Genomic DNA, 27806 nt, shown 5'->3' with positions numbered 1-27806 from the left:
AATATGTAATACAATACTATTATATTATCATAATTATATAAATGATACAATATGTAAACAAATATATATACAAAAAATAAATTAAATTTTCTTATTTGCAGATGAGATATACTTATTACAAGAATCAACAATATGACCGTATCAAAAGCCAATGCCTAACAAACAAAAAGTTGTTTGAAGACCCTGAATTTCCTGCATCTGATGAATCATTATTCTTTTCTAAGCCAACATTTTCTGCAGTATGGAAAAGACCTGGAGTAAGTTTTGAGTTTATGGGTTTTGGTGTTTTGAAGCTGTTGTTAAGTTTAGAAATTTTAGTATTGAAAATGATAACTTAGCGCTTTAATTTTTTTAGGAATAAAAGTTAAAGAAAAAATATAACTGTTTATATATTAATTTATATTTTTAACATAGTTTTCTAAAATAAATTTTTTAATCTAAAATTTTAATCATTTTAATTTAACTAATTAATGAATATAATTTTAATTTTACTTTTATTAATTAGTTTTTAAATATTAATAATTGCAGCATAGCTAATTAGGAATAAAAAAAATTGCATAAATCCTCAAAAGCAGAAAATTTCTAGTTTTAAAAGATTTTTAGAAAAAATAAATGTGAGCGTTGTTTGAGGTAAAAAAAGGTTAACTTTTTTGGATATGTTGTATAAAAAAAGCTCATAGAAAGGTCGCCATGCTGGACTTAATTAAATTTTTTGACATTTTTATAGCAAATACCCTTGCTTAATCGCATTTATCTAACTTGCAACAACACCTTTCTTTTGCTAGTACTTGCTTGCTATTAATAGTTGTTTTCATTTGCTAATTAACAGTTGACTAATACATAGAAAAGAGAGAGATTTAGAATCTGTTGAAAAATGTTAGAAGTTGTTAGTCTCAAAGTTATATATTAGAAATTTGTTAAATAAATATTTGTTAAATAAATAAAGATTGGTTAGACGGTAGTTAAAAAAATCAATCGCCATAGCAATCACCAAAGATTAAAACTAGGAATCACAGGTCATCTGTGACAGATACCATTATCCAACAGGCAGGAAAGCAATAATCAGTTAAGCACTTGTTACTAGAGTTTATTTGTGAATAGATTATTAAAAAGAGATATGGAGACTTTTGTAAGATTGTGACAATATTCAGACCATAAGAAGTACTGCAGAAAAGTAGAATGTAAAAGAGTTTAAAAGTATCGTTATAGACAAAAGCTTTAATAATTAGAATGTCCAACAATAAACTAACATTTTTTTCTATTGAAAGAGTGTGTTTCTGAGATTTAAAAGATAATTTAGAAGTATTTTTTAGACAGACTATTGTTATTGCTATTAAAATCTATTAAATCACAAATTATTGTATCTTATACTCATTCAAGAAAGTTAATAAGATATATTTAGAGTTAACAAGATACATTTAATGGGTACAAAACAGGTAAAATATATTATCAATGACATAGATAAGTAAAAATATTTGAGCTAAGTTCACCCAGTTTCTAGCACAGGTATATGATGAACAGTGATTAATAAAAAAGCAAGTAGAAAATATTACAAGTTACCAAACCAACCTAATATTGAGTCTCCATTTTTTTGTGCAGTTCTAATAAATTGCAAATGTCTTCACTTGTATATAGCAAGGTTAGTAGTAGTAGAAGTGGTAAAGACAAAATATTTTTTTTATATTTATTAATTTCTGCTACTTCTGCTATATTATAAAGATGATTTAATTTATAAGGGAAAATTTAGGGCATGTTTTTAAAGCCTGACACCTGACATTGTCACACTAAAGTTTTATATTAAACCTCAAAATATTTTGAACATCTTGACTAACAAGAGAATTTTAAAGAGAAATCGTAAATCTAAAAAAAAAAATAATAATGTACATTTATGTAAATTAATAAACTATAATTTAATGTTGCATATTGTATCAGTTTAGGAATGTATAAATTTTAAACTAATTACAAAAATAAAAGAATAATAACAGTTTTAAATGCTTTTTGTCTTTCTTTTACAAAGTATAAAAATGTTTCAATAAAATTTCAATATTTGTAAACAATAAAACATAATTAATGGTGCTTTAAAGCAGACACTATATATACCATTTATTTAATTAATTCTTATTTAATAGAAAACATATTCTAGACAGAAGAAGATACTGTGTTAAGGACTGATTAATGAAATATGAATTAATTTAAGTAATCTATGAATTAATTTAAGTAATCTATGAATTAATTTAAGTAACTATGAATTAATTTAAGTAATCTTCACTTAAATTAATTCATAGTTACAATACAAGATTGCGTAATTAACCTATAATCTTTTTGAATATTTAAAAAGATATAATAAAAATAATTGAATGCAATTTCTAGTATTTTTCTGCCATATTTCAATGTCGCTGGCTTTAATTTAGCAAAAACCTAACAGATAAATATCTTAATTTAAATCCCCGAGTAAAAATTTAATTTTCACATTAAATTTTATTTCATGCATTTTTGTCCAAACATTTTTAAACTGTCATAATGCATTTTTTTTAAACAGTAATAGTTAAAGGGATCCCAAAGTGCCGAGACAAGTTGTGTTTATTTTAAAGAGAATGATAAAAAAAATGTTTGGGCATAATTTTTTTATGTAAAACAAAATAATAAATGTATACCAACAAAAACAAACTTTGTTGTTTTACTCAAAGCTTGCTTTCTCCACAGTAGCAATTCTCTCAGAGCCTTTAAAATATACGCTGCAATCTACAGACTTTATAATTTATTCAAGCATGTTTAATTCCAAGTTTTAGTAAATAATGTCATTGTAAAATTTTTTTTCTTTAATTAATCTTATTTGTTATTGTTTTATTGGTTTTTAAAAATATTTATTATCAATTTATTATCAATTGTATGACTTTCCTATAATTTTTATAGTAAGCTAAACATAAGAATATTTTTTTATAGAGCGCGAGAACCAAACAAAATTAAGATTTTTATATTTTATAATTGATGTCATTGTAGATTTTTTTTGAATCAATATTATTTATTATTGTTTAATTTGTTTTTTAAAATAGCGTTTATTATCAATCGTATGACTTTCCTATAAATTTTATAGTAAGCTAAACATAGGAATATTTTTTTATAGAGCGCGAGAACCAGATAAAGTTAAGATTTTTATATTACACTCTTAAATAAAATAAATATATAAAAAAGTCGTTGATCACCTTATTATATATTCTGAATCTTTTTTTTTTTTTTATGTAAATAATGGGAACATTTTTTTAGTTTATCTAAGCCGTTTATTGCTATGGCATTTTTGTTTTCCTATCGAAATGTCATTTGAAAAATTTTTAAAGTTTTTATTGATAAATAATTTTGGTAAACAACATCATTTATTAAGATGATAGCCAAATTCTTTAATTTATAGTTAGAAAATATTAAGTATGTCAAGATAGTGGAAATTGATAAATTTTGATGATTTGCATATAACTATTAAGGTAATTTTGTATTTTGCATTTGGATTTTGATAACTAAACAATTAAAATGTCGGCAACTCTAAACCTCTTAAAAAAAGACAAAAAAACCTGTATGGATGAAAGAGTTAAGTCGTTTAAGTGTTAGCGCTGAACAATGGTGTAAATATGGATATTGTAAAACTATGCCACTTGAAAAAGAATGTCCTTGTTGCGTTGAAATAAAGGAAATAAGTATCGTCTTAGGTATTACAAATTAATTAACATTCTTATTTATATTCTTTAAATATAAACTGATGTGCGCAGTATTAATAATAGTAATAATAACAAACATTAACTTTTTTGTACATAATGGCTATGTAAAGTAAAAAAAAATTTTTTTTTTAAAAGATCATCAATGCATAACAGAGCATAAAACAGACAGCTTTTCATTAATTAAAGCAATAAATAATGTTTTATGGCAATAATTCAAGATAGATGGTGATTAAAATTGTTATTGTGTTAAAGCGCGTGTTAAAAAACATATTTAATATTTCCTAATTTATATGTCATATTTGGCAAGTATCTTACATTTCTCTTATCAAAAAACTAGCAAAATTGACACTGAAAGGTTTTTCGTTAAACGATTTCGATTTCAAAACTGATTCGATTATACTACACTTTTTTTGTAATCTATTACAGTAATTATTTAACTTTAAAAATAAAATAAAATAAGCAATACATGTTTTACAGAATAAATTTTATTAAATATATCTCGCTTGATTAAATAAGTATTTCGAGAATATATGTAACCCGATAAAAAGTTTAACAAATTAGGGGTCATCCATAATGTACGTACGCCTGAATTTCGACCCTACTTTCCCTCCCTTTCCCATTCTTCATTTTACTACAGTTTTTTGAGTACCCTCCATCTCCCTATAACTATCTACGCTCTTAACCTACCTACCCAACATTTTATGAAATTTTTTTTACATTAGTGTCTCCGTACTTTTATAATTGACCTCGTGCCCTCCATCTCATATACGCTCTTTGCAGACCCCCTCTCCCCTACCCAAGTGTACATACTTTATGTACAATTCCTAAATGCTGTTAATTAAAATTTTATAAGGTTAAAAAATAGAAAATAATTTTTTTAACAGAACCTTTATACGGATAATAATAATTTAATAACAATAAATATAACACAAAATTAATTTAAAGCAATAAACAAGCTTAAAATGTCTGAAATATTTTATTATTTTTAATGCGAACTTCGTAAAAATAGCAAAAAATTAATTTGAAATAACTAAAAAAATTCTATAGTAATTTATGATTTAAAAAAAAAAACTTTTATATAATGATATGTAACTAAACAAATTCTTTAATAATCTAAAATGGAAAAAAAAATCTATAAATTGCTAACAAAATTTTTTTTAAGATTTCTTATCGAAATTCTACAATGATGTCATTTACTAAAACTCTTTGGAATTAAACACGCTTGAATAAACTATAAAGTCTGTAGATTGCGGCGTGTATTTTAAAGACTCTGAAATAATTGCTACTGTGGAGACCGCAAGCTTCGAGTAAAACAATTAATAATACTGTTATATCCTGATGTCATTCAAATTAAAGTTAATCATTCGGTAGTTTAAATGCTTTATCTGGTCTGTTTATAAATTGTCTTTTTATGCTTACAAAAAGTTTCTGCTATAACCTTGATTTTTAATTTTAAAAGGCAATACATCTGTATGAATTTGGAAGCTATTGATTTGAGCACATCAAGCCTTCCCAGGAGATGTGTGCTGTTTTTCGTCTTGTATGTCCACGCATGAATATTTTATTTTAGACAACTTGGTCACAACTGTTTCCAAGACTTGTTATATTTGGCATTGCAGGAAAAAAACTATTATCAGGCTTAAAACTTTTGGTTTTTTAATATAAAATGCAGTACAAAAGTCCAGAACAGCAGTCAAGCAAATTACATCCTTTCAATTATCAACTTTTTGGAAGACATTTCAGTTATCAACTTTTTGGAAGACATTGAGATAAAGTTTAAAAGTGTTTATGTCATCTCAAATTATCTGCAACTCAGTTATTTTAATGCAACATGAACATTTATTTTAGTGATAGTATAGGTCCACAATATAAAAATTATAAAAACATATCTAGCATCTGTCAACATGAACACGATTATAAGGTATCTGTAGAATTGTATCTTTTTGTTACATCATACTCATGTGATGAAAACTGATGTAATGGAAAAAAGTGTGTCTAGTAATTTGTCGCAAGGACAAATTTACAATCACTATTTGCTATTATTTAACATGGAAAAATTTATGATTGGTGTAGACAAAATATATAAAGACTAGATTTTCTGTACGTTTCTAAGAAAATGTATGATTCGTCTAGACAAAATGTTAAAGGACATTTTCTATGTAGTTATATTGAATTGCATAAATTTTAGATTAGAAGATCCTTATGATACTTGTTCAACAATTCTAGAAACAATAAACCATTTTGTACCACAATTTCTGGTACTTTACAAATAAAAAAGGTTCATCCATTCAGCAATTTGACCCATTCAATACTACTTTCACCAGAAGTTTATGTAACATGTGTTTATGATGTAAAATAGTTTTTGGGCTCCATAATGGAAATATTTTAACAAAACAAGATGTTCTTTACAAGAATATCATAAAACTTCTTAAATACTTTTACTTAAACGCAAAGAAAATATTTACTGGATTCCAATAAAATAACTTTTATGCAAAATTTCATCTTTAAATGTTCAATCAGCAACAGGTACAGCAACTGTGAACTATCAGCTTAAGAAACAATTAAAATAATGCATTGGTACAGTAGCATATGTAATTACATAATTATATAACAACATACCGTAATTAATATAAATACAGCATTAAAAAAAAATTTTTTAAAGTTTGATTTGTTTTGAATATTTATACTTGTTTTTATACTTGTTTAGCATTCAGCGTGTGAAGTATTTGGTGTGTAAATAAAAAATTGATTCGTAAAATCAGTGTTGATCTTAGGTTTTAAGTGAAGGGAAGACAAATTTGATTTTTTATTGAATTGTATCTTATCAGCAAATTCCAAATAATTAGTCTACATTATATAAAAACTAAAAAAATACATCTTGGCGCTACTTAAATTCCTAAGTTTGTGTATACCATCAAAAGTCCAAAACAAAGGCATCAAAAATCTACTTTTTAAATTTGTGAATGAATTTTTTGATTTTTTAGGTTGCCTTTATGGGTAAAATATAAAATTATAAAGTTAAATATTAATCTTTTACAAAAGAAAGTCTTAAGTGTTGAATATAGTAAAAATATGTAGATATTCCTAAATTATTATTATTTTTTTAATAATGAGCCTCATATATGAACAAAACATTTTTTGCATCTAAAGGGAGGGCTCAGGTAAAAAGAGGACAGTCATTCAAAATTTTAACCCGTAAATTTAATCAATGAAACAAAAAAATATAAAGTTTTAACTCCTACCTTCAAGCGGTTGAAAAGTTATGACATTTTGAAATTTAGCTTAAAATGCCTTTTTTTCGCAAGTGCCTGTAATTATAGATTTTGTAATGGTACTTTTTTATGAATAATTTAAATTACTAATTATGAATAATTACTAATTATGAATAGTTTGAATGGGAAAAAAAAGAAGCTAAAACTAGTACCTAAACTATTTTTGAAGGTGCTAAATTCAAATATGAAAAAAAAACAGAATTCAAAATTTTAGATGGTCATTTTTTTATTTTAAAATGTTTTATGATCTAGGTTATATTGAGTTTACACCAGTAAATCCAATATAACCTAGAAAAATATGAATTAGTTATTTTAAGGACAATTTCTCAGAAATTTTTTTTGATCAGTAATTATATCAGAAAATATGTATGACCCCAGTTACAATTTGTTGTTGTAGTAAAATTTTTAAAATGACATGTAGTTGTGCAGTTTTAGAAGTCTTGCTTTGTAAGCTTAATGTTTGAAGGGCAAATCTCGCAATATCCTTGTTAGTACCTTCAGGCCTTGTTACGAGATTTCGCTGCGTAGCGAAAACGCATAACGCATTTCTGAGTAACTCAACTCAGCAAATATATTTTGCATCGTTAGAAGTTATATTGCGTCACTAGCGTCTTTTTAAGTACCGCATTGTAATTAAAGTTATTTTATTAATGCATTAAAAATCATACAAACAGTTTGTTTTTTTCTCACTATAACAAAAGTTAAAAAAAAAACGTCAGTAAAACTTTATGTTATTGAATTAACAATAAACAAAATATCTTATTAATAAAATATTTACATAAAAATAAATCGTGCATTTTTTTAACTATTATGACCAGGGATGCGGAGTCCCAAAAAGGACTCTGGATTTGAAAGTCACAAAAAGATTACTTTATCCTAGTTTTTGGTATCCAGAAGCTCTAAAAATATAAATAAGTTTATGGACTACTAATAGGAAAAAAATTAAGACTTTTAGGTTAGAGGAACAATCGTTTTTTGAGTCCGGAGTCCTTAGGTATAATGGTGGCAAGGACTCCGGGACTCCAGGACTCCAGGCTTAAAAACAATAAGTTTCAAGTCATTAAATCTCATGAACTTTTTTCTTATAGCAGATCTTAAGTCAACAATCATGTTTAGAGCTTCTGGACACTACAGACTTGGAAAAAGTAGAGATATAAAGCCTGAGTCCTTTTGGGACTCCGCATCCCTGATTATGACTAATTTATGTCTGCATAAATTAGTCATAATCAGGGATCCCTGATTACTGCATCCCTGATTATGAATAATTTTTATATTTAAAAGGAATTTATATATTTAATTCCTTAAGATAAAACTTAAAACACTTTATTTTTTTTAACTAATTTTTAACAACAACAACAAAAAATTATGAAACAAACTGTTTCTTTAACAAAAAATCTATTAGTTTACAATTGCGATTAAATGCTTTTACTTACGACTTTATTTCTTCTGAATAAACGTCACATTAACGACAATCAAAAGATAATTTAAATATTCTAAATTATAAAGTTTTTGTGTAGCGCAAAACTGCTGAACGCTTAGGCAAATTGCCTTTTTGCAAGCAAAATGCGAGCTGCGTAACGCTTCTTAAAAAGGCCTGTACCTTGGTCAACTTCTTTCTCAATACACTCTTGTTTGTCAAGTTTTTTAGTTATGAGAGCATTATAATGACATGCATATAAAATTGAAGAATGTTAAATATAAAAAAGAGTCTCTTCAGCTTTAGTATGTCTCATAACTTTCAGAAGGTTATACAAAAAAATTCAAATCATTGTTTTTATATTTTATTTCTTGTTTTTGGTGTTGTTTTTATATTTTATTTTCTTATTTTTACTGTTGTTTTTATATTTTATTTTCTTGTTTTTAGTGTTGTTTTTCTTTGTTTACAGGAAATATGCGATGACCCACAAATGTTTGTTGATGGTGCAAGTAGTGCTGATGTTACCCAGGGTAGAGTTGGAAATTGTTGGTTTGTTGCAGCTGCTGCATCGTTGGCTCTTGAAAAAGACCTTTATACTAAAGTATGTTTGACTAATATTTTAAATAATAGTTATTTCTACGTTAGTCATATTTACACAAGGTACAAAGAAAAAATTTTCAGTTAAAATAGCTGTTTTATTGACAAATGACATGAATAACTGTTAATTAATTTTTTATGTGCAAAATTTATTTTATTATTTTCATGAACTTCAATATAGTTATCTTAGTATGGCTGTTTCCTATTTCATTCTTCATTACGAAAATTTAAAAATTCAATGTTGAAAATGGTGAAGATAAAAATTAAATTACCAGATGTGTGCATACATCCTTTCATATATGAAAGAATGTATATGAAAGTATGTGTGCAGAAACTATTTATATATAAAAGGATGAGTGCAGAAACTAATTGTATATGAAAGTAATGAAAAACTGCTGAAATCTCAATTTTCTTTCTGCAAATATGTAAGCATAAGCTTGTTGCAAAAACTTTTTAGTGCAAAATTGCATAAATTAAACTATAAAATTGCATAAATTAAATTATAATGCTAACAATTTTGTAAGTTTGCTAATCCATATTACAAATAATAAGCATAAGTTAAAAATATTTTTAATTTCATTATATTATTAAGAATTTAAATAAAATGTTCCTTTTGCTGTTTTATTTTTTTTTATTTTTTATTTGCTCTTTTAATTTATTTACAATATATTTAAAACTTTTTTTTTTGCAATTTAAAAAAAAGAAATAGCAAATAAAAATGACTTTTTAAAATCCCACTCACCAATCTAATTATGTCCGTCCAACTAGTGCTTTTTCCTGCGCTGACATTAAATTTCAAAAGGAAAAAACTCTATATATATATATATATATATATATATATATATATATATATATATATATATATATATGTATATATATATATATATATATATATATATATATATATATATATATATATATATATATATATATATATATAAAATAAATGTATAATATTTTTAGTTTTTTAATTTTTAGGTGATTCCAAACCATAAAACCTTAACTTTTAAATCTGTAAAACCAGAAGACTATCTAGGAATCTTCAGATTTCGATTTTGGCGATTTGGAGAATGGATAGAAGTTGTTATTGACGATCGTCTTCCTACAATTAATGGTGAACTAATTTATGTAAAATCTAAATCAAAAAATGAATTTTGGAGTGCACTCTTAGAGAAAGCTTATGCCAAGTAATTTTTTAGTTTTTTTTTTAGTTTACCATAAAGTAGCTTTAAGTTTATAACTTTTGAACTTGAAAGAAGAATGTCTTTTAATAACTGTGATAAAATTAAAATGTCTGCACTTAATTTCTAATTTATTTTCTACAGATTATTTTTTTAATAATCATTTTTGAATTTTAATAAAACTAAAATTAATGAAGCGCTTGATGCATTTGGCACTAATCTTTTTCTATTTTTTTATTTTTTTTATTTTTGTCTTTGCTTATAAATGGTTTCAAATTCTTTGATGTTTTCTTAAAAAATTAAATAACTGCTTTTACACAGCTTTTACAAATAAGAAAAATTGGAGCTCTCAGCAGGAATGTAAATTAAAATAACCTTTGACACCTTCAAACCTACTTTTAACTAAATTTTCAATTTGAATTTGGATCTCAGGCTTCTAATTTCAGGACTCCTATAGTCCAGTATGAATTGATGGAATGCAAGTCTCTGGATTGAGGCCTTTTCCGTTTTGAAGGAAAGTTTCTTTTTTAAAATTATAAAAATTAGAAATTTGTTATTTGTTACCCTATGGGTAAAGTTATATACATACACAAGGTATACAAGACTGTGTGGTGAAAAAAATGTTGCAAATGCAGCTGCACCATATTTAAATGATGGGTGATACCATTTATGCAATATTTTGTCACCGTCCACCTTTTACCCAGTGCAATAGTCATTAGTTAGACCAACAACATTTAATACGCAGTTGGGTTGATTGCATTTTTGTGCTGGTTGGTGCAGTTGCATTTAATTTGCAGTTGCAGAGTGCTTAAACACTATTGATTAATTATTTGAAAAGTTTTGTTGAGTAGCTGGTTTGATAACTTTTAACTAAATAATTACCTGATTGTTAAACATCTAATAAGCCAACATTAGCCCAATAAGCTGTATGATAACTTGGATGTATGTATGATAACTTAACGTTAATTTTAACATAATGTTGGGCTATAATGCCTAAAAACTAATACTAAATAAACATGCATGATGACAGCATTAGCTTAATGAGCAGCCAACCATTTGCTTTATTGGGCCAATAAATTTAGTTGTGGAATGATGCATAATTAGTTTCATTATTATAAATGTTATAAAATCATCATATAAAGTTATATTTCCAGAATATATAGAATTGAGAATAAATATAGGTAAATATTTGCTGTGTTTGTGTTTTTAGTATTTATCTAACCCACAAATTAAGAATTATTTTTAATTTTGCAAATTTCACAACAAGAAGTTCATTATATTATTATTAACATAAGGAAATTGTGAGGATTATAAGTTTTTCTTATTTAACTTTTTATTTAGTTGTCAATATAGTATGAAATTATTTTGATATTTTGGACCTTGTGTAAACCTTTTAAGATTAACTTTTGTAATTGATTTTTGTCAATAAAAATTTTGAAGTTCTTTTTTTTTTCCAAAATGTTATCACCAAGCAAAATAATTTTAAGGAATATATGTTGAAAATTTAGTTGATTGAAAATGTTTTAAAAATATCCATTGGAAGACAAGTTTCATTTTAAATGAAAAGATTAAAAAGAAATAATTAAAGGTATAATAGAAATAGAAATGCTTCTCTCCAAAGTGAAAGAAAAAAGTTTTTATAGATCTGTTGTCTGCACACGCTGCTAATCTTTTCAGAGCGTACTTGTTTTAAATTTATTTGACCACGACTGTTAACTAAAGCATCAGCTTAATAAACAAAAAAGTCTAAAAGAAAAACAGGCTTCCCTTTGCCATTGATATTTTTTAATTTTTTTTACATATACACTTTCAACAAGGCTGCAAGCAACCACTATTAAAGATGGTTACTGGAAGAGAAAAGATGAAGTTAACAAAGCAAGATTAACAGACGACTTAAAAGATTGCAAATTATATGAATCAGGAAAACAATATATCAAATTATATATCAAATTCTTTATTTCCATATTTGTTTAGTACTGTTGAGTTTTTTACTGTTGATTTTTTATTTATAATACTTTTAATATGATTATTATTGATTATCAAATTAAATTCAAAACAGAGTTTTGAATTTAATTTGTTGCTTTTATTGTATGATAAATGTTACTATAGTAACAGTTTTTATTGTATACTTAAAGTTAAATAAACTACATAATATAGTGTTTTTTTTTGTAAAGTTTTTATTTTTATCTGAAATTAGAGACTGTAAAAAAAGTATTTAAGTACAAAGTTAGTATTTTGTTACTTTTTTCTCACAGATCAACAAAAAATTCTAAATACTAAATGCTAACAAAATTTTCTTTATATAGTTTTGCTAATTCCAGTATGTTTACTATTGTTATAAAATCAAGTATATAGTATCATTTATCATACTATAAAAACTGTTATACGGAACATATATCATACAATAAAAGATATAATAAAAATCATACATAAATCATATAATAAAAACTTTTATATGAAACATTAATCATACAATAAAAACTGTTGTGTAGATTAGCTGGTTCGTATGAAGCTCTTGAAGCTGGAAATCCTGCTGATGCTTTGGTTGATTTTACAGGTGGAGTAAGTGAAACAATTGACTTAGTAAAAGAAGATTATCATAATAATTTTGATAAGAAGATGGCACTGCATGCTAAGTTGCGCAAGTTGATGGAGCGAAAGTCAATGAGTAGTGCTTCAATCAAAGTAAGGTTTTAATTATAAAATATTTGAAAAAATAATCTAGTTCATAAAGCTAACATTTTTTTTCTTTGTTTTGCAATAATGTTTGCATTTTTAGATGCATATATATTTTTTTGTAAAAAATTTATTACTACCTTAATTAAGAATAACAATGCTGTTTTTTTTTCTTTTTTTTAAAACTTCACTCTCAATATTGTTTTAAAAGTACAAAAGTTCTGTTTGAAAAATTTCAAACTATAATAATTAAAGTATTTTGGTAAAATAAAAACAAATATTTTAATTTTTTACAAACACAGTGCTTGTAAAAAATATTTGAAGATGCTGGTTGTTTTCATACTTTTTCATATAATTTGAGAAAATTTAAGTTTTTCCTAAATCTAAATTTATAAAGTTCTGTAATTTAAAGTTAAAATGAGATGTGAAATTCAAGTTTGATGATTACACCTATGTCTACTATTACTTTGCATTTTATATAAATTCCACTTTTTATATTTTTTTGGCATGTTTTTTGTTTTTAGGTTACAAATCGAAATGAAATGGAGCTTCAATTGGATACTGGTTTAATTAAAGGACATGCTTATGGAATCAGTGCTGTCAAAAAAGTATGAAGCTTTATCAAAAAAAACTTTAATAAGCTTTTATAAAGTTAAAGAAACATGTTTTTTTGTTATTGTTCTTTTTACGTTAACTATTTTTTGTTTATTTTTGTTAAATATCATTTTTTTATTGCCCTTTAAATACATTATATAAATTTAGTTTGTAAATAAATAGTTTTTTATTTGTTTACAAAATAAAAAAATTAAACTTTTTATAAATTATATAATAAGTTGTTATAACTTTTTATTTATATGTTATATATATATATATATATATATATATATATATATATATATATATATATATATATATATATATATATATATATATATATATATATATATATATAAATTAATAAAAACACTTATCTAACTTTTATCTTCAACATCAAGTTTCTCCATCAGTAGGTTCATCAGGAAGATGAACTTAATGATGGAGAAACATGATGTTGAAGGTAAAAGTTAGATAAGTGTTTTGACTAATTTATTATTGCTCTACACTGACATTTTATATATATATATATATATATATATATATATATATATATATATATATATATATATATATATATATATATATATACATATATATATATATATATATATATATATATATATACATATATATGTATATATATATATATATATACATATATATATACATATATATATATATATATATATATATATATATATATATATATACATATATATATATATATATATATATATATATATATATATATATATATACATATATATATATATATATATATATATATACATATATATATGTATACATATATATATATGTATACATATATATATGTATATACATATTTCTATTTAGATTACACTTGGGCAAAATTTTTTCTCAAGTTTTAATACCGAAACTTTATATTTATATATACCGAAACTTTATATATATATATATATATATATATATATATATATATATATATATACATATATATGTATATATATATATATACATATATATATACATATATATATATATACATATATATATACATATATATATATATATATATATATATATATATATATACATATATATATATATATACATATATATATATATATATATATATATATATATATATATATATATATATATATATATATAAATATATATATATATATATATATATATATATATATATATATATACATACATATATATATATATATATATATATATATATATATATATATATATATATATATATATATATACATATATATATGTATATACATATTTCTATTTAGATTACACTTGGGCAAAATTTTTTCTCAAGTTTTAATACCGAAACTTTATATTTGGTCAAATTAAGAAATCCCTGGGGTGAAAAAGAATGGAATGGTGCATGGTCTGATGGGTAATTTTAAATTTAATTATACTAGGCCTATTAATTTTAAACTTTATATAAAATAAGAACTCAAGTTATTCTTGAATTTCCAAAAACTTGAATATTATGCAGAAGGGCTGCAATGCAGTTTGCAAGCAAAGGTATATGTAAGAGGTAGGCAAGAGTATGGAACCCCCCACCACAAATCAAAAAAATAAAATCATTCTAAACTGTTGTAAAAATTTTTAAGGTCTGCAGAATTTTTTTAGATCTGCAGAATTTCTTTAGACCTGCAGAATTTTTTTAGATCTGCAAAATTTTTTTTAGATCTGCAGAAATGTTTTAAATCTGCAGAATTTTTTTAGATCTGCAGAATGGAAAAAACTTAGTGTCAAAGAAAGAGAAAAATTGGGAATAAAAAATGAAAATGATGGTGAGTTCTGGTGAGTATTATTTTTTTAAAACATTTTTTATTAACTTTAAACTGTTCAAACGTTTTTTTAAAAACATTTTTCAAGGATGTCATTTGATGATTTCTGCAAACATTTCACAAATATAACCATATGCATGTTGGTTAATACATCAGTTATTTCTTTTAACAAAACTTATCATGAAGGTTCTTTAAAAAGTAAATGGGAAGGTAATAGTGCTGGAGGATGTGTCAATAATAAAGAAACATTTCTTCGAAACCCTCAAGTAAGTTATTTTTCATTTATATCTAAAGATAAGAGTTGCAAAAAGAAATCGTTTTTTCAAAAAATGCTTTTATATTTTTTATCTAAAGATACCTGTAATATAGTTTTTAGTGTTGTTAAAATGTAACACTATATAGAGTTCACTAATATATATCAGCATCAACTAGAGTTGACTAATATATAACAGCAGTGACGTATCCATAAAATTTTGGGCATATTAGTCTTCTTTTTAGTAGTCTATGCCTTTTTTTTTAGAAGATGAATTTAAAAGTATATATATATATAATATAACTCACCTTAATATCTAGCAATTGCGTAAATTGCATTAAATTACATTTTTTTGAAATAAAAGTATAAATAATTAACCAAAATAATTAATGTTACACTGACAGCTTTAACATCAACATCTGTTTGCTGCTAAATTTTATTTATATGCTTTATTCGCTAACTGATATAAAGAATAAACTCAAATTTTTTTTCTTAATGCTTCTCCTATGAGTACCCTTTATTGCAGGTACTTGTGATAGAAGCATTATAACTATAACATTTAATAAACAAAATATTTATATTAATAATTTATACAATATTTATATATTTTTTATAGTTATATAAACAATTTATTTATATTTATTTAAAATTGAATAGCAAGGTCATCCAAAATTTTATATTGTTCTTCTCTTACTTTTTAAATCAAGTTTTTGGGTGTGATTATTATATTATTACATTTTAAAAAATTTTTTATGTATTATTTTTATTATTTTAAACTATTTATTTATATTTTTACTGCAATTTTACTATAGTTTAAAATGAGAAAGTTTAAAGCTTATAGAGTTAAATTGTATAGTAAATATAGTTATTAAAACGTAAGCAGAGGAGAAACTCATGTTAAGCGAATTTTAAAGCAAGTTAATGTTTTAATAAAAGTTTTAATGTTAATTTATGAAGTTTTATTAATTATAATATTTAATTATGTTTTAATGTATAATAAAGGAGTTATAAAAATATAAAATGCTAAGCATATTTTTATCCATTTAAAACGTGCATTTTACATTTTAATCCAATTGTAACGTATTCCATATTTAATCCAGGTGAATTTGAATTAAGCATTCTGATTGGTTTAAAATACATTTATAATCTGTTTTCAAAGACAATTGCAAATGTTTCTTTTTCTAAACAATATTAATAACAATTTTGTAATTTTCCTGACAAATTTTATCATTGCAAAATAGCAAGCATTTATTTTAATTTTTTCATGACAAACTTGGTGCTTATATGAAATTGTTTTTAAGTTGAGTTTGGGCAGAAATTTGGGGGTCCATACTGGTATGCGGGTATCAAATTCAGCCTGGATGCGTCGCTGAACAGTTAGTATTGTTTTGTTAACAGCATGAAAAGTTTAAATTTGTACTGTTCTGCAACAGCAACCATAGTTGTTGCAAAATAATAAAATTTTATATTTTTCAAAATGTTTCTTTTAACTTTTTTAAAGTTTAATATTTTAACTTATATAATTATTTTGAATGGTTCATTATTGAATTATTAAATTAAGTACAATTATAAAATATGATATTATTACTGTTATTTTTGTTGTTGTTGTTATTATTAGTTTCGTTTTGATATGACCACAAAAGCTACAGATGTGGCATTTATTAGTCTCATGCAACCAGATAGAAGATCAGAAAAGGTGAAAGGAAAAGGAGAAAATTTAACTATTGGAATGATGATATTTAGAGTGAGTCTAACAGTATTAACAAAAGTTAAATTTCAAAAATTAAATTGTTTTAAGTTGTAATTAGTTTATACTCTTTAATAGGTTGAAGCTAATCGCATTTACAGGATTCATCAAAATTATGATAAAGCTGGCAATAGTACCTTTATTAACTCAAGAGAAATATTTATTAGGCTTGATCTTGATCCTGGAAGATATGTTGTAATTCCTTCAACATTTGAAGCTGGTATTAACGGAAATTTTTTGCTTCGTGTTTACACAGATCAAAGCAATTCTTTGAGGTTTTGTCTCTTAAATTTAAGTTTATTCTTTTATCTATTTTCTGTAAATAAAAACTTTAATAAATTAACAAAATATTTTACTTTAGAAATAACCTGCAAAATAAATTTAAGATAAATTAATACATAAAAAAATAAGTCAAGATAAAAATTAATACATAAAGAAAAAGTTAACTACTGGATAAAATGAAAAAGACACAAGTTTTCATACAAATCTTTTAATTTAAGTGGTAATTAAAATTTGCTAAGTCTGGCAATTAAAGCTGTCATGATACTAGTAAATAAATGGATAAAGTTGTCATGATACTAGTAAATGAATGGATAAAAATAAGAATATACAGATTATAGATTAACTTTTTTCTGGTCTTGAATTCTGGATATGTCTTGAATTCTGGATATGTCTTGAATTTTGGATATGTCTTGAATTCTGGATATGTCTTGAATTTTGGATATGTCTTGAATTCTGGATATGTCTTGAATTCTGGATATGTCTTGAATTTTGGATATTTCTTTTAACTTTTAGTTTTTCTGGATATCCAAAAAGTTTTCTATAAATACAAATTTAGATATATTGAAAATATATATTGTTTCCAATATATTTGTTTTTTTAAATTTTTTACTGATTACCCATTCAAAATTAAGAAATATTTCACAAAATTTTTACCAGATTTTTAAAATGTTTGAAAACATTAATGTTAAAAAGAAATTTTTTAACAGCAACCTGAAATGTTATTGAATAAGTTGAAATCATCATTGAAATAAAAGTTGAAATTAATAGTTATGACCAAATTAGATTCTCATCTGTGTAAAAAAGATTCTTATATATATATAACCAATAAAAAAACTGGTAGTACCGCGCTCAACTTGTTTCTCTGCGCAGCGGCCTTGTTCGTCAAGGTTCGTGTTTTGGAGATATAGAGTTGAGAGAGGGTTATAACCACAATAAAGTAGCCTCCTCGTTTGTAGTGGCCTTCACGGCCTTGAGGAGGTGAATCAACAAATTATATATATATATATATATATATATATATATATATATATATATATATATATATATATATATATATATATATATATATATATATATATAAAACCAATAAAAAAACTTATATATAACCAATAAAAAACCTTATATGTATATAACCAATAAAAAAAACTTATATATATATATAACCAATAAAAAAAACTTTTATATATAACCAATAAAAAAAATCTGGCCCCGACAAAATTATAAGATTTAGCAGGGGTTGATTGCCGGGGCTAGAAAAAAATTTATATTTTTTATATATTATAATTTTTAATATTTATATACTTATATTTACTATTTATTAAATAATGGTAATGATGATTATACATATACAAAATATATCATGAATTTAAAAAATTGTACTTTAGGATGTATAAATGTTTATGTAGCCCGGTCACAAATCCGGCCCTAGCCCCAGTCAAATATCAACCCCAGTCATTTACTACTGGTATTATGTAACCCAGAACTACCTGCCCCATGCCCTGTCTCCTTGTAGAATGTGCTTTATTAGGCAAAGGTGAGGAGAAACAAACTACTACTTGAATGACTTTTAAAAACAAAAATCCCCTGCTTTGGGGCTCTTGGTTGAGTAAAGGCTAGAGGTAGTGCCTTGATAAAAAGCTACAATAGAATTGGTTTTCCAAATTCTATTGTAGCTCTCAGAGAGGCTGATTCCATCAACATCTGCAAAACATCAGAGTTTTAACAGCGCCATGTTGCATTTGGTGTCTTTGTTAATGCTTTTGGTACGCATTGTTGAGGCCAAATAAGAAACCCTATGTTACAACTTAGGATTAATTATCAGGACTGAAAAAATGCAATTTTCTCATTCCTGTTAATTGCTTGGGAGGCTGTGCTCTATCTATGAATGAGTCAAGTTCTCTTAAAATTTAAACTATGCAAAATGTAAACCAAAATGTTAAGTTTAACCTAACTGTCTTAATATATCTTTTACCAATATTTGTGGTCTGCAAAGCAACCTTCTATCAGTTGAATCTTACCTCCTGCAATATTCACCAGACTTGCTTGCTCTTAGTAAGACTAATTTAAATTCTGCTATTCCTTCTTCTGATCTCAATGTTGATGGGTACTATTCTTTGATTCACAAAGACTCAAATAGTCATAACAGTAATACCCTTAGGGGTATGCATACACATCAATTCACTTATTTGCATGAAATCAGGCTAGAGTCTTTTGACCATTTTTTTATGTGCTACCGCTTAGCACCTCTTCACTCTATCTCTTTTCTCTTTGTTCTTTATCGTTCTCCTTCTTTCCAAGACTGCACTCTTTTAGATATAATTTCTGATGAAATTGACCATGCTCTCTCTCTTTACCCCTCTGCCAATATTATTGTTATTTTAATGACTTTAATGCCCATACTTTCTTTTTGCACTCACCCTATCAATTCACTACTTATTACTACCCTAAAACCGACTGGGACTTTTTTCATGATTTTCTTTGTGACGGTCCTTGAGCTACACCTCCTACATAACCTCCTGGATTCAGGCAGAAATGGAAGACAGAAGCTTTTATTCCTTCTTATTGGTTCCATGTCAAGCCTCATTCTACTACATAATTTTCACCCACTTGTGCAGCTGCTATATATGATTGTAATTATTTTTTTTATCTTTTTCAAAAGAACATTTCTCTTAAGAACAAGCGGTATTTATTATTGAAGAAATTGATGTAAAGAGATGCTGTCAGATGCTAAGTTCCATTATTCTTAACTCACTAAATGTTGTATATTATCGCAAAAGTTAGGCTCTAGAGACCTTTGGAAAATCTTCAACAGCATTGTTAACAAGTGTAGGTCTAACATTCCATCTCTAATTCATGCAACTGATCTTATTACCTCTCCCAAGGATTAGTCTAAACTATTTGTAAAGAACTTTTCTTCCAACTCGTCTCTCGAATCTTATGGCCATTCTCTTCCTTCCATTCCAATTAAACAGGTTAACCCATTGTTAGACATTCCAGTTTCTTTTGCTAAAGTCATATCTCGATTAAACTCTTCCATGGCTTGTGGCCCAGCCAACATTCATGTCACCGTCTTACAAAATTGTTCTCTAGAACTCTCTTCAATTTTTTCTAAACTATTTAATAAGCGTTTGATTGAGTCTTGTTTTCCTGCCTGCTGGAAAATGGCATCTGTTCATTTCTTTTTTACTGTTGATAATACTCCCATTTAAAAGATGTGAACATTTTTGTATACCTTTAAGTTTCATACTGTCCATAAATCTCAAAATACAATATATATAAAATAACATCATTTACTTCTTGTTTTAAAAGTTTGTGGAATTACATAGTTTGTAATGATTTAAAACATAATATACAAAAACACAAAAAATTGTTATGAATAATTATAAAACGTTGAAAAATTGGAAATTGACTTATTATAAACATGTTTTAGAATAAAATTGTGATATCATTGCAAAGTCAATTGCATTTGATTTGATTTAAATTTATTTGAAAAGAAATACATATTCTACACAGGTCACACATCTCCAAAAAACAAATAAGACTCTGAAAGCGTGCCCCAAAAAAATAAAAATAAATACACGAAAGGTTACAAAATTAATAAATAAAGTACAACCATGACAAAAATGAAAACTGTTACTCAAGATGCATTAATGGGATTCAGGAATAGTATTTTTCAAAATTAATGGAGTTAATTTTTATTTTAAAGCTCTTGAAAATTATTCTAAATATTAACAACTCGAGATGAAGAAAAACACATACGAGAGATAAAGAATATTTACGATCATTAAATTGACACATTTTTGTGTAACTTAAGTTTATGATCATCAGTATAAATATAAATGTTAAAAAGAAATTCGATACATGAAGACAAACTATGTTGTTCAGAATTTTATAACATGAAGCTTTATACGACAAGTTTAAAGTAGTTCCAAATGGAGTATTTTCTTAGTGAAAATCTTTTGACTTTTTCGACTGCGTTTATTCAGTGCAGTACGGTGCCCAGAATAGAGAGCAATATTCTAAAATAAGTCTTATATTAGTAGTAAAGACTTTTACGAGAACACGTTGATCACGTCTTTTAAAATACTTAAGTATTAAATATGCATGGACATCATTTGAGATTTTTGTAATTTAGAAAATCTATAGTCTATAGTCACACAAAGGTCTTTTGAATATTTAGACAAAAATTAATTTACCATTAATTTATGATTAAAATTTATGTGTATTAAATGTTTAAAAAAAATAAATAAATAAACTTTTAAAATTAATTTAAAATTGATTAGTAATCACAAAAAGAAAATGAACAAAAAGAAAAAACCAAAAAAAAAACTTTAAAATTATGAGAAACAATATATAAAGAAAAGAAAAGAATGTAAGAATGTAAAGAATGTGAGAAAATTTTGTTTTGAAAAAAATCACTATTGAAATAAAAAATAAAAATAAAACTGAAGTTTTTTTAGTTTTTCTACATTTTTTTTCCTGTGATTGAATTTTCTTTTGTTATTAATGTTTGCTTTATTTGTAATTTGTTAGAATTAGAAACAAAAAAATTATTAACCATTTAAATATAGAGCAAATAAAAAATGAATAAAAATACAGAAAATTATAAGAAATTTGCAAATAACAAAAAGTGTATATTTGAAAAAAACATTTGGTCAAACTGAAGATTGTTATCAAATCAACCACAAAAACACCAGTGAAGACTATATAAAGAAAGCAATGACAAACTGATCTGATGACATCAGACAAAGAAAATACTTTAGAAATAAAAATTCTGAGTAACTGCAGAACTTCTGTCTAAGTTTTTCTCCTAGAATCTACCTCCTATAATCCGCCTCTTACTATCTACCTACTAGAATTAATTCTAATGTAAATAAATCTACCCTGACAATTTATCTAAATGTTGCTTTATAATATTTGTGAAAGGTATCCAGAATAATATTTTTATGAAGGTTTGGTCTCAGGCATGCATAACTCATTTTATCTCGATATTTGCTTTATAGTTACCATAGCTACCATTCAAAATTAGAAGTTGAATATGAAAGCCTTTTAAAAAAAAACGTTTTTGTTCTGGGTTTTTTATTTATTTATTTAAAGTATTTTATTCTTTTTTATCATACCGTGTACATAGAAAAGAAATCTTTTCTAAAGAGAAAAAATATTTATTATAAATAAAGTATAGAAAAGAAATTATTATAATTCCATATTATAAATCTTACGTAAAAAAAATGAAACACTGTTATAAATCTTACCTAGAAGAAATGAAACACTGTTATAAATCTTACCTAGAAGAAATGAAACTCTGTTATAAATTTTACCTAGAAGAAATGAAACTCTGTTCAAATATAAACTGTTATATGTAAATAAAAAATGGCACTATGGAAAACCATTTGATCACACAAGTGTGAAACTGCAAACAACTTTTTAACCCCATTAAAAAAAATCAAAAAGCAAACAGTTATTAGGTGTTCTCTATAAATTTTTTTGTTGAACAAAGTTCATTATTAAAAATTTATTAATATTATTTTAAAAACATTTTTTTTTTAAAGTTTATTTTTTTAAATGTTGTTTCACTAATTATGAAAATATAATTATGTAATTTTGAAAAGTATGTAAATTATGAAAATTTATGTAATTATGAAAAGTATAATAATAAAGTAATTAATAAAGTAATTGGTTATAATTTGAATTAGACAATTAACTGAAGATGCACCTGTTCCTGGTTGTTGTCCTTTTATTCCATGGTGTGCTCCTGCTCATTTGCAAGTGTCAGTGATAGTTACAGCAGTAAATAATTTAAAGAAAAAAGGAAGCACCAGCATGAGTGAGATATTTTGTTGACGATTTAATGATTTATGATAATGATGATTTGTTAAAGTTGAATGAAAAAATACTTTTGTCGTTTTTTTCATTTTTTTAGCTGTTGATCCCTACTGCATAATTGAATGTGAAGGATGTAGTGTTCGCACACCTGTAGTCACAGATAACTTAAATCCTACATTTAATTATGGTGGCATCTTTTATTTGCGTAAACCAGAAAGTTTGCTCAAAATACAGGTTTTTTTTCGATTTTGATAAGATTTAAATTCTAAAGTTTTTTTTTTTAATTAAATTTCGGTTATTTGAATTGTTTATAAAAACGTGAAAAGTGATTAACTTTATTTTATCAGAGTTTTAACCATCATTAGATATAATCAACATAGCCCAAATATAGATGTTTTTCAAAAAGCAATTAAGTTTGTTTTTGAAAAACATTTCAGATGTATTTTAAACCGAATATTATTTTCAGGTATGGGATGCCAACACATTGGTACCCGATACCTTTCTTGGTGAAATTAATAATGCAATAGAAGTCAACAACAAAACTGTTCTTGAAACCCATTCTCTCATGGAAAGAAAAGGTCGCGATGGAGCAGTTTCCAAAGCCGAAGGAACAATATCGTTTAAGATAACTACTTCAAATAATTTAACCTTTCTGTAAATAAACTTTTATCACTTCATGATTGATAAATGAGAAATGAGTTGAGTAATCAATCCATTGAGTTCATCAATTCATTGAATTCACAGTTTTGCATTTATTTTTTGAACATTTTTTTCCTCTTATATAAACACTTATTTTGTTTTTTATTTGTAATTTTTTTAAGATTTTAAATCATACTTTATTTATAAATTATTATAATTGTAAAATAGTATATATTTTTAAACGATTTTTTTCTGATCGTCTTTTCTTTTTTTGTTATTTGTTATTGAAGTTCTTTAGGGAATATATTGCTTAAGGAGAAGGTGATTATAAAATAGTTTATAACCAATTTAAATGTTGTCTATAAATAGTTCTGTTATCTAATAAGACTTCAGTTTTGATGAAGCTGTTAGATATACAAGATATGGCGCTCAAATTTGAAGGGTTAATGATGTTTCTTTTTAATCTACGTTTTTTATTTTTTTTATTTTTATGAGTATTTTGGGTCACTCAAACTCTTACCATTTTATTGCTATGCAAATTTCAATTAACGTTTTTAAATTTGAAAATTTAAAACTGAAAATCATTTTTCATAAACTGATTTCGACGCGGATACGGTTTCTAATCACGTTTTTCACGCATTAAAATTTTTTCTTAGTTTGCAAAGCACAGAATTATTTAATGGGGGAGTTAATTAAAAAGATTTTTGGAAATTTTTTTTTCTTTCAATTTCAAGAATTTTATTTCTTTTAAATCATATTTTCATATTTACTCCTTTCTTTTTATTCTCTTTTACTCGAGATGTTAAAAGTTTACAAAAAACAGCAGTAGAATAAAATTTTTTTGTTTTTAATGTCGTATTCGTATTTTTCAATATACTTTGTATATAAATGTATGTATGAATGTGTATGCATATATATATATATATATATATATATATATATATATATATATATATATATATATATATATATATATATATATATATATATATATATATATATATGTATATATATATATGTATGTATGTATATATATATATATATATATATATATATATATATATATATATATATATATATATATATATATATATATATATATATATTTCTGATGAATCTTTGTTGATGAAACACAGTGTAAAATGGAAAAAAATTGTGTTAAGTGATTTTCTACTAATATATATTGCTCTGTTCTTTTTTGAGCACTCTATTGTGAACATGGAGCACTCTATTGTGTAGAATACTTTTTAAAGTTGTTTAAATATATATATATATATATATATATATATATATATATATATATATATATATATATATATATATGTATGTATATATATATGAAATTGAAACTTTTGGAAATAAATTTTATATATATAAGCAAACTTATTAAATAAAAGTGCACAAGCCTTGAAGTGGCAGAACACTGTTAAAACAAAATCCTTCTAAAGTTACGTTTTAGATATTATTTTTATCTAAATTGATTAATATTTACTTTAAAATGACAAAATAAAAAATTTTAAAGTTTAAGAAATTTGGTCCCAGAAACCTCGAAATATCATCATTTCGTTGCGCTGATCTCAAAAATTTGTGCTATTAACTAGAAGTTTTCTAAAATTGTTTATGATAAGCAAGACTAAAATCATAAAAATATATTGAACAGATTTTTTTATATGTATAAAAAGAAACACTTTAAGATCAAAAAATAAGGTGTTTTAGACCATATTTGGACTTAAAAAATCTTTTTATCGAATTATCATGACAAATGTGGGTACATTCATTACAATAAAAAGAACAACTCCTAATCGGGGACATTCATTGCAATAAAAAGAACAACTCCTAAAAAATTCATTTTAATCTAAACGATTTACCTGAATTTTTATGAGTTTAGGATAATCTAGAGATCTTCATTTCAAAGTCGAGAATTTTAGAGAAAAATTCATTTAAACAAAAAAAGCAACAAAATTATTCAAACAAAAATAAAAAACTCAATTAAAAGGCAGTTTTGATTTTTAATTTAGTTTCAATTGCAAGCTCAGTTTTATGTCGAAAGTTGTTACTAGTAAATAAATATCAAGTAAATATAAATTAAAATTATTATGCATTATAAAAGATATCCTCATTACTGTATGCTTATAATTTATTTTCAGAAGATAAACTTATTTTCATCAGCTGCAGCATTCATGCTAGCTAGAACTATGTAACTGTTATAATTTCTTTCTGTCACTGTTATAATTTCTTTCTGTAACTGTTATAATTTCTTTCCTTAAGTTAAAAGATTTTTTAACTTAAGGAATGAAATTCCTTACCCATTTCTTAAAAATCAACTATTGCACATAAATAAACCATTAAGTTCATTGCTACAAGTTTGCTTATAGCTTTGATAGAATAAAACTTCTGCTAAACAGTGGCGAGATGCAAACAAAATTAGAAGACAGTGTTATAAACCATATTAGTTTTAGCATCATAAAAAGTTAAAATGTTTGGGGAACATTCGTAGAGCGTTTGTAGAACATTTTAGACAGCAAACAGTCAGCTATTATTTCACCTCATACGTCAGTATTCATAAATATCTAGCACTGATTTAGAGTTGCAGTCACCACATTAGGTATTTAATATAAAAAGATAAAATTTAAAAATCGATTTTTTTTTTCTGTTCGATTTTTTTGTTTTAAGGTTGTACTGCCGTAAGAATTTTTTTTCCAAAATGTGATCTTTTTCTTAAAATCTAAAACATTTTTCCTTAAAAGTTAATAAACTGAATATAAAAAACACCATTTTTTAAAATTCATTTTTCACAAAAAGGTTCTGAATCAGCAAAATAATCTTGTAAACGTAGTTACAAGAACATAAATAACTTAAGTAAAAGCTTTAAATTTTATAAACATAGTTAAATGATCGGTGTAGTTCCTAGTAGAATTTTTCAAAAATACTGAGCCAAAGTAACATGGCAGATATTAATCTCTAATAATCATAAAAATTGGTCCATGGGGTATTTAAAATTTGAATTCTGGTCAAGATAGATAATATTTTTCCTTTATTCTACAACAAGCCCTTACTGCAGTAACAATGAACAAACCGTGAGAACTTCAAATAAAAAGAGTAAATAGTTTCTGAGAATTTAATATTCTAGTTTTTCTGAGAAAAACAGCTTTTAAAATAAAAAATGTTATAAACTAAAAAAATCACTCATTAAAAAACATTAAAACAGGCTAGAGCACTATGATTGACCACCTTTAATCTCTTGCTCGATGTTAAAATTGTGCGGCCGTGGCGCAGTGGTTAGAGCGCTTGTTTTATAAGCAGGAGATCCAGGTTCGAAACGAGCTCTGGAAAAATTTTCGCGTCACGGTAAGGAAGGAGGCGTGAACTTCCCGGTTAAATGCACTTCCGCGGTGCTCTGTGACAAGACCGTTAGGACTTCTTGGATCACCTAAAAATAAAATAAAAAAAAAAAATAAAAAAAAAATTACCTTTCTACAATACCAATGAAAAATTTGTATAAATAAGACAAAAACATAAATAGACATTCTAGTTAAGGCCGTTGCTAGGGGTTTGAAAATAACCTTGTTGCCTTTGATTACAAATTTTAAGACTGTTATTTTTTGAAAAAAAGTAAAGTTGTTCATGTGATTTAAAATGATCAAACTGTTAGAGTTTGAAGATAAAAAATTTATTATGCTAATTTTAAAAGGGTAGTACCACCTTAACTAAATTTAGGTTTATTGAATTATATGTATATATCGTCCACAAAATAACAAAATTCAAATAATGCCTGCTCTATTTCTAAAAATTTTTAATCATCTGAAAAAA

At 24.8% G+C, this 27806-nt stretch overlaps 1 protein-coding gene across 1 annotated transcript; it reads left to right on the top strand.

Annotated features, from left to right (window-relative positions):
* The first annotated feature begins 67 nt into the window (after window positions 1-67).
* Window positions 68-24257, top strand: LOC100207933 (calpain-5). The gene is made up of 13 exons (XM_065789045.1): window positions 68-257; window positions 8866-8997; window positions 9972-10180; window positions 12667-12859; window positions 13375-13458; window positions 14743-14852; window positions 15188-15265; window positions 15341-15518; window positions 17124-17249; window positions 17331-17527; window positions 23228-23358; window positions 23455-23591; window positions 23824-24257. Exons 1-13 carry the CDS (start codon window positions 102-104, stop codon window positions 24013-24015), a joined length of 1923 nt encoding a protein of 640 aa, XP_065645117.1. The 5' UTR covers window positions 68-101; the 3' UTR covers window positions 24016-24257.
* The last annotated feature ends 3549 nt before the right edge of the window (window positions 24258-27806 follow it).

The sequence above is a fragment of the Hydra vulgaris genome, chromosome 01 (genome assembly GCF_038396675.1).
Source record: "Hydra vulgaris chromosome 01, alternate assembly HydraT2T_AEP".
Taxonomy (NCBI): Eukaryota; Metazoa; Cnidaria; class Hydrozoa; order Anthoathecata; family Hydridae; genus Hydra; species Hydra vulgaris.
The sequence above is the reverse complement of the archived record's forward strand: the minus strand, read 5'-3'. Positions and strand labels throughout refer to the sequence as shown.

Excerpts from the sequence above, each read along its gene's own strand:
- LOC100207933 (XM_065789045.1), top strand. The coding sequence starts at position 102 with ATGAGATATACTTATTACAAGAATCAACAATATGACCGTATCAAAAGC. Across the intron at positions 258-8,865 it reads CAGTATGGAAAAGACCTGGA|GAAATATGCGATGACCCACA; the intron begins GTAAGTTTTGAG and ends CTTTGTTTACAG. Across the intron at positions 23,592-23,823 it reads AAAGTTTGCTCAAAATACAG|GTATGGGATGCCAACACATT; the intron begins GTTTTTTTTCGA and ends TATTATTTTCAG.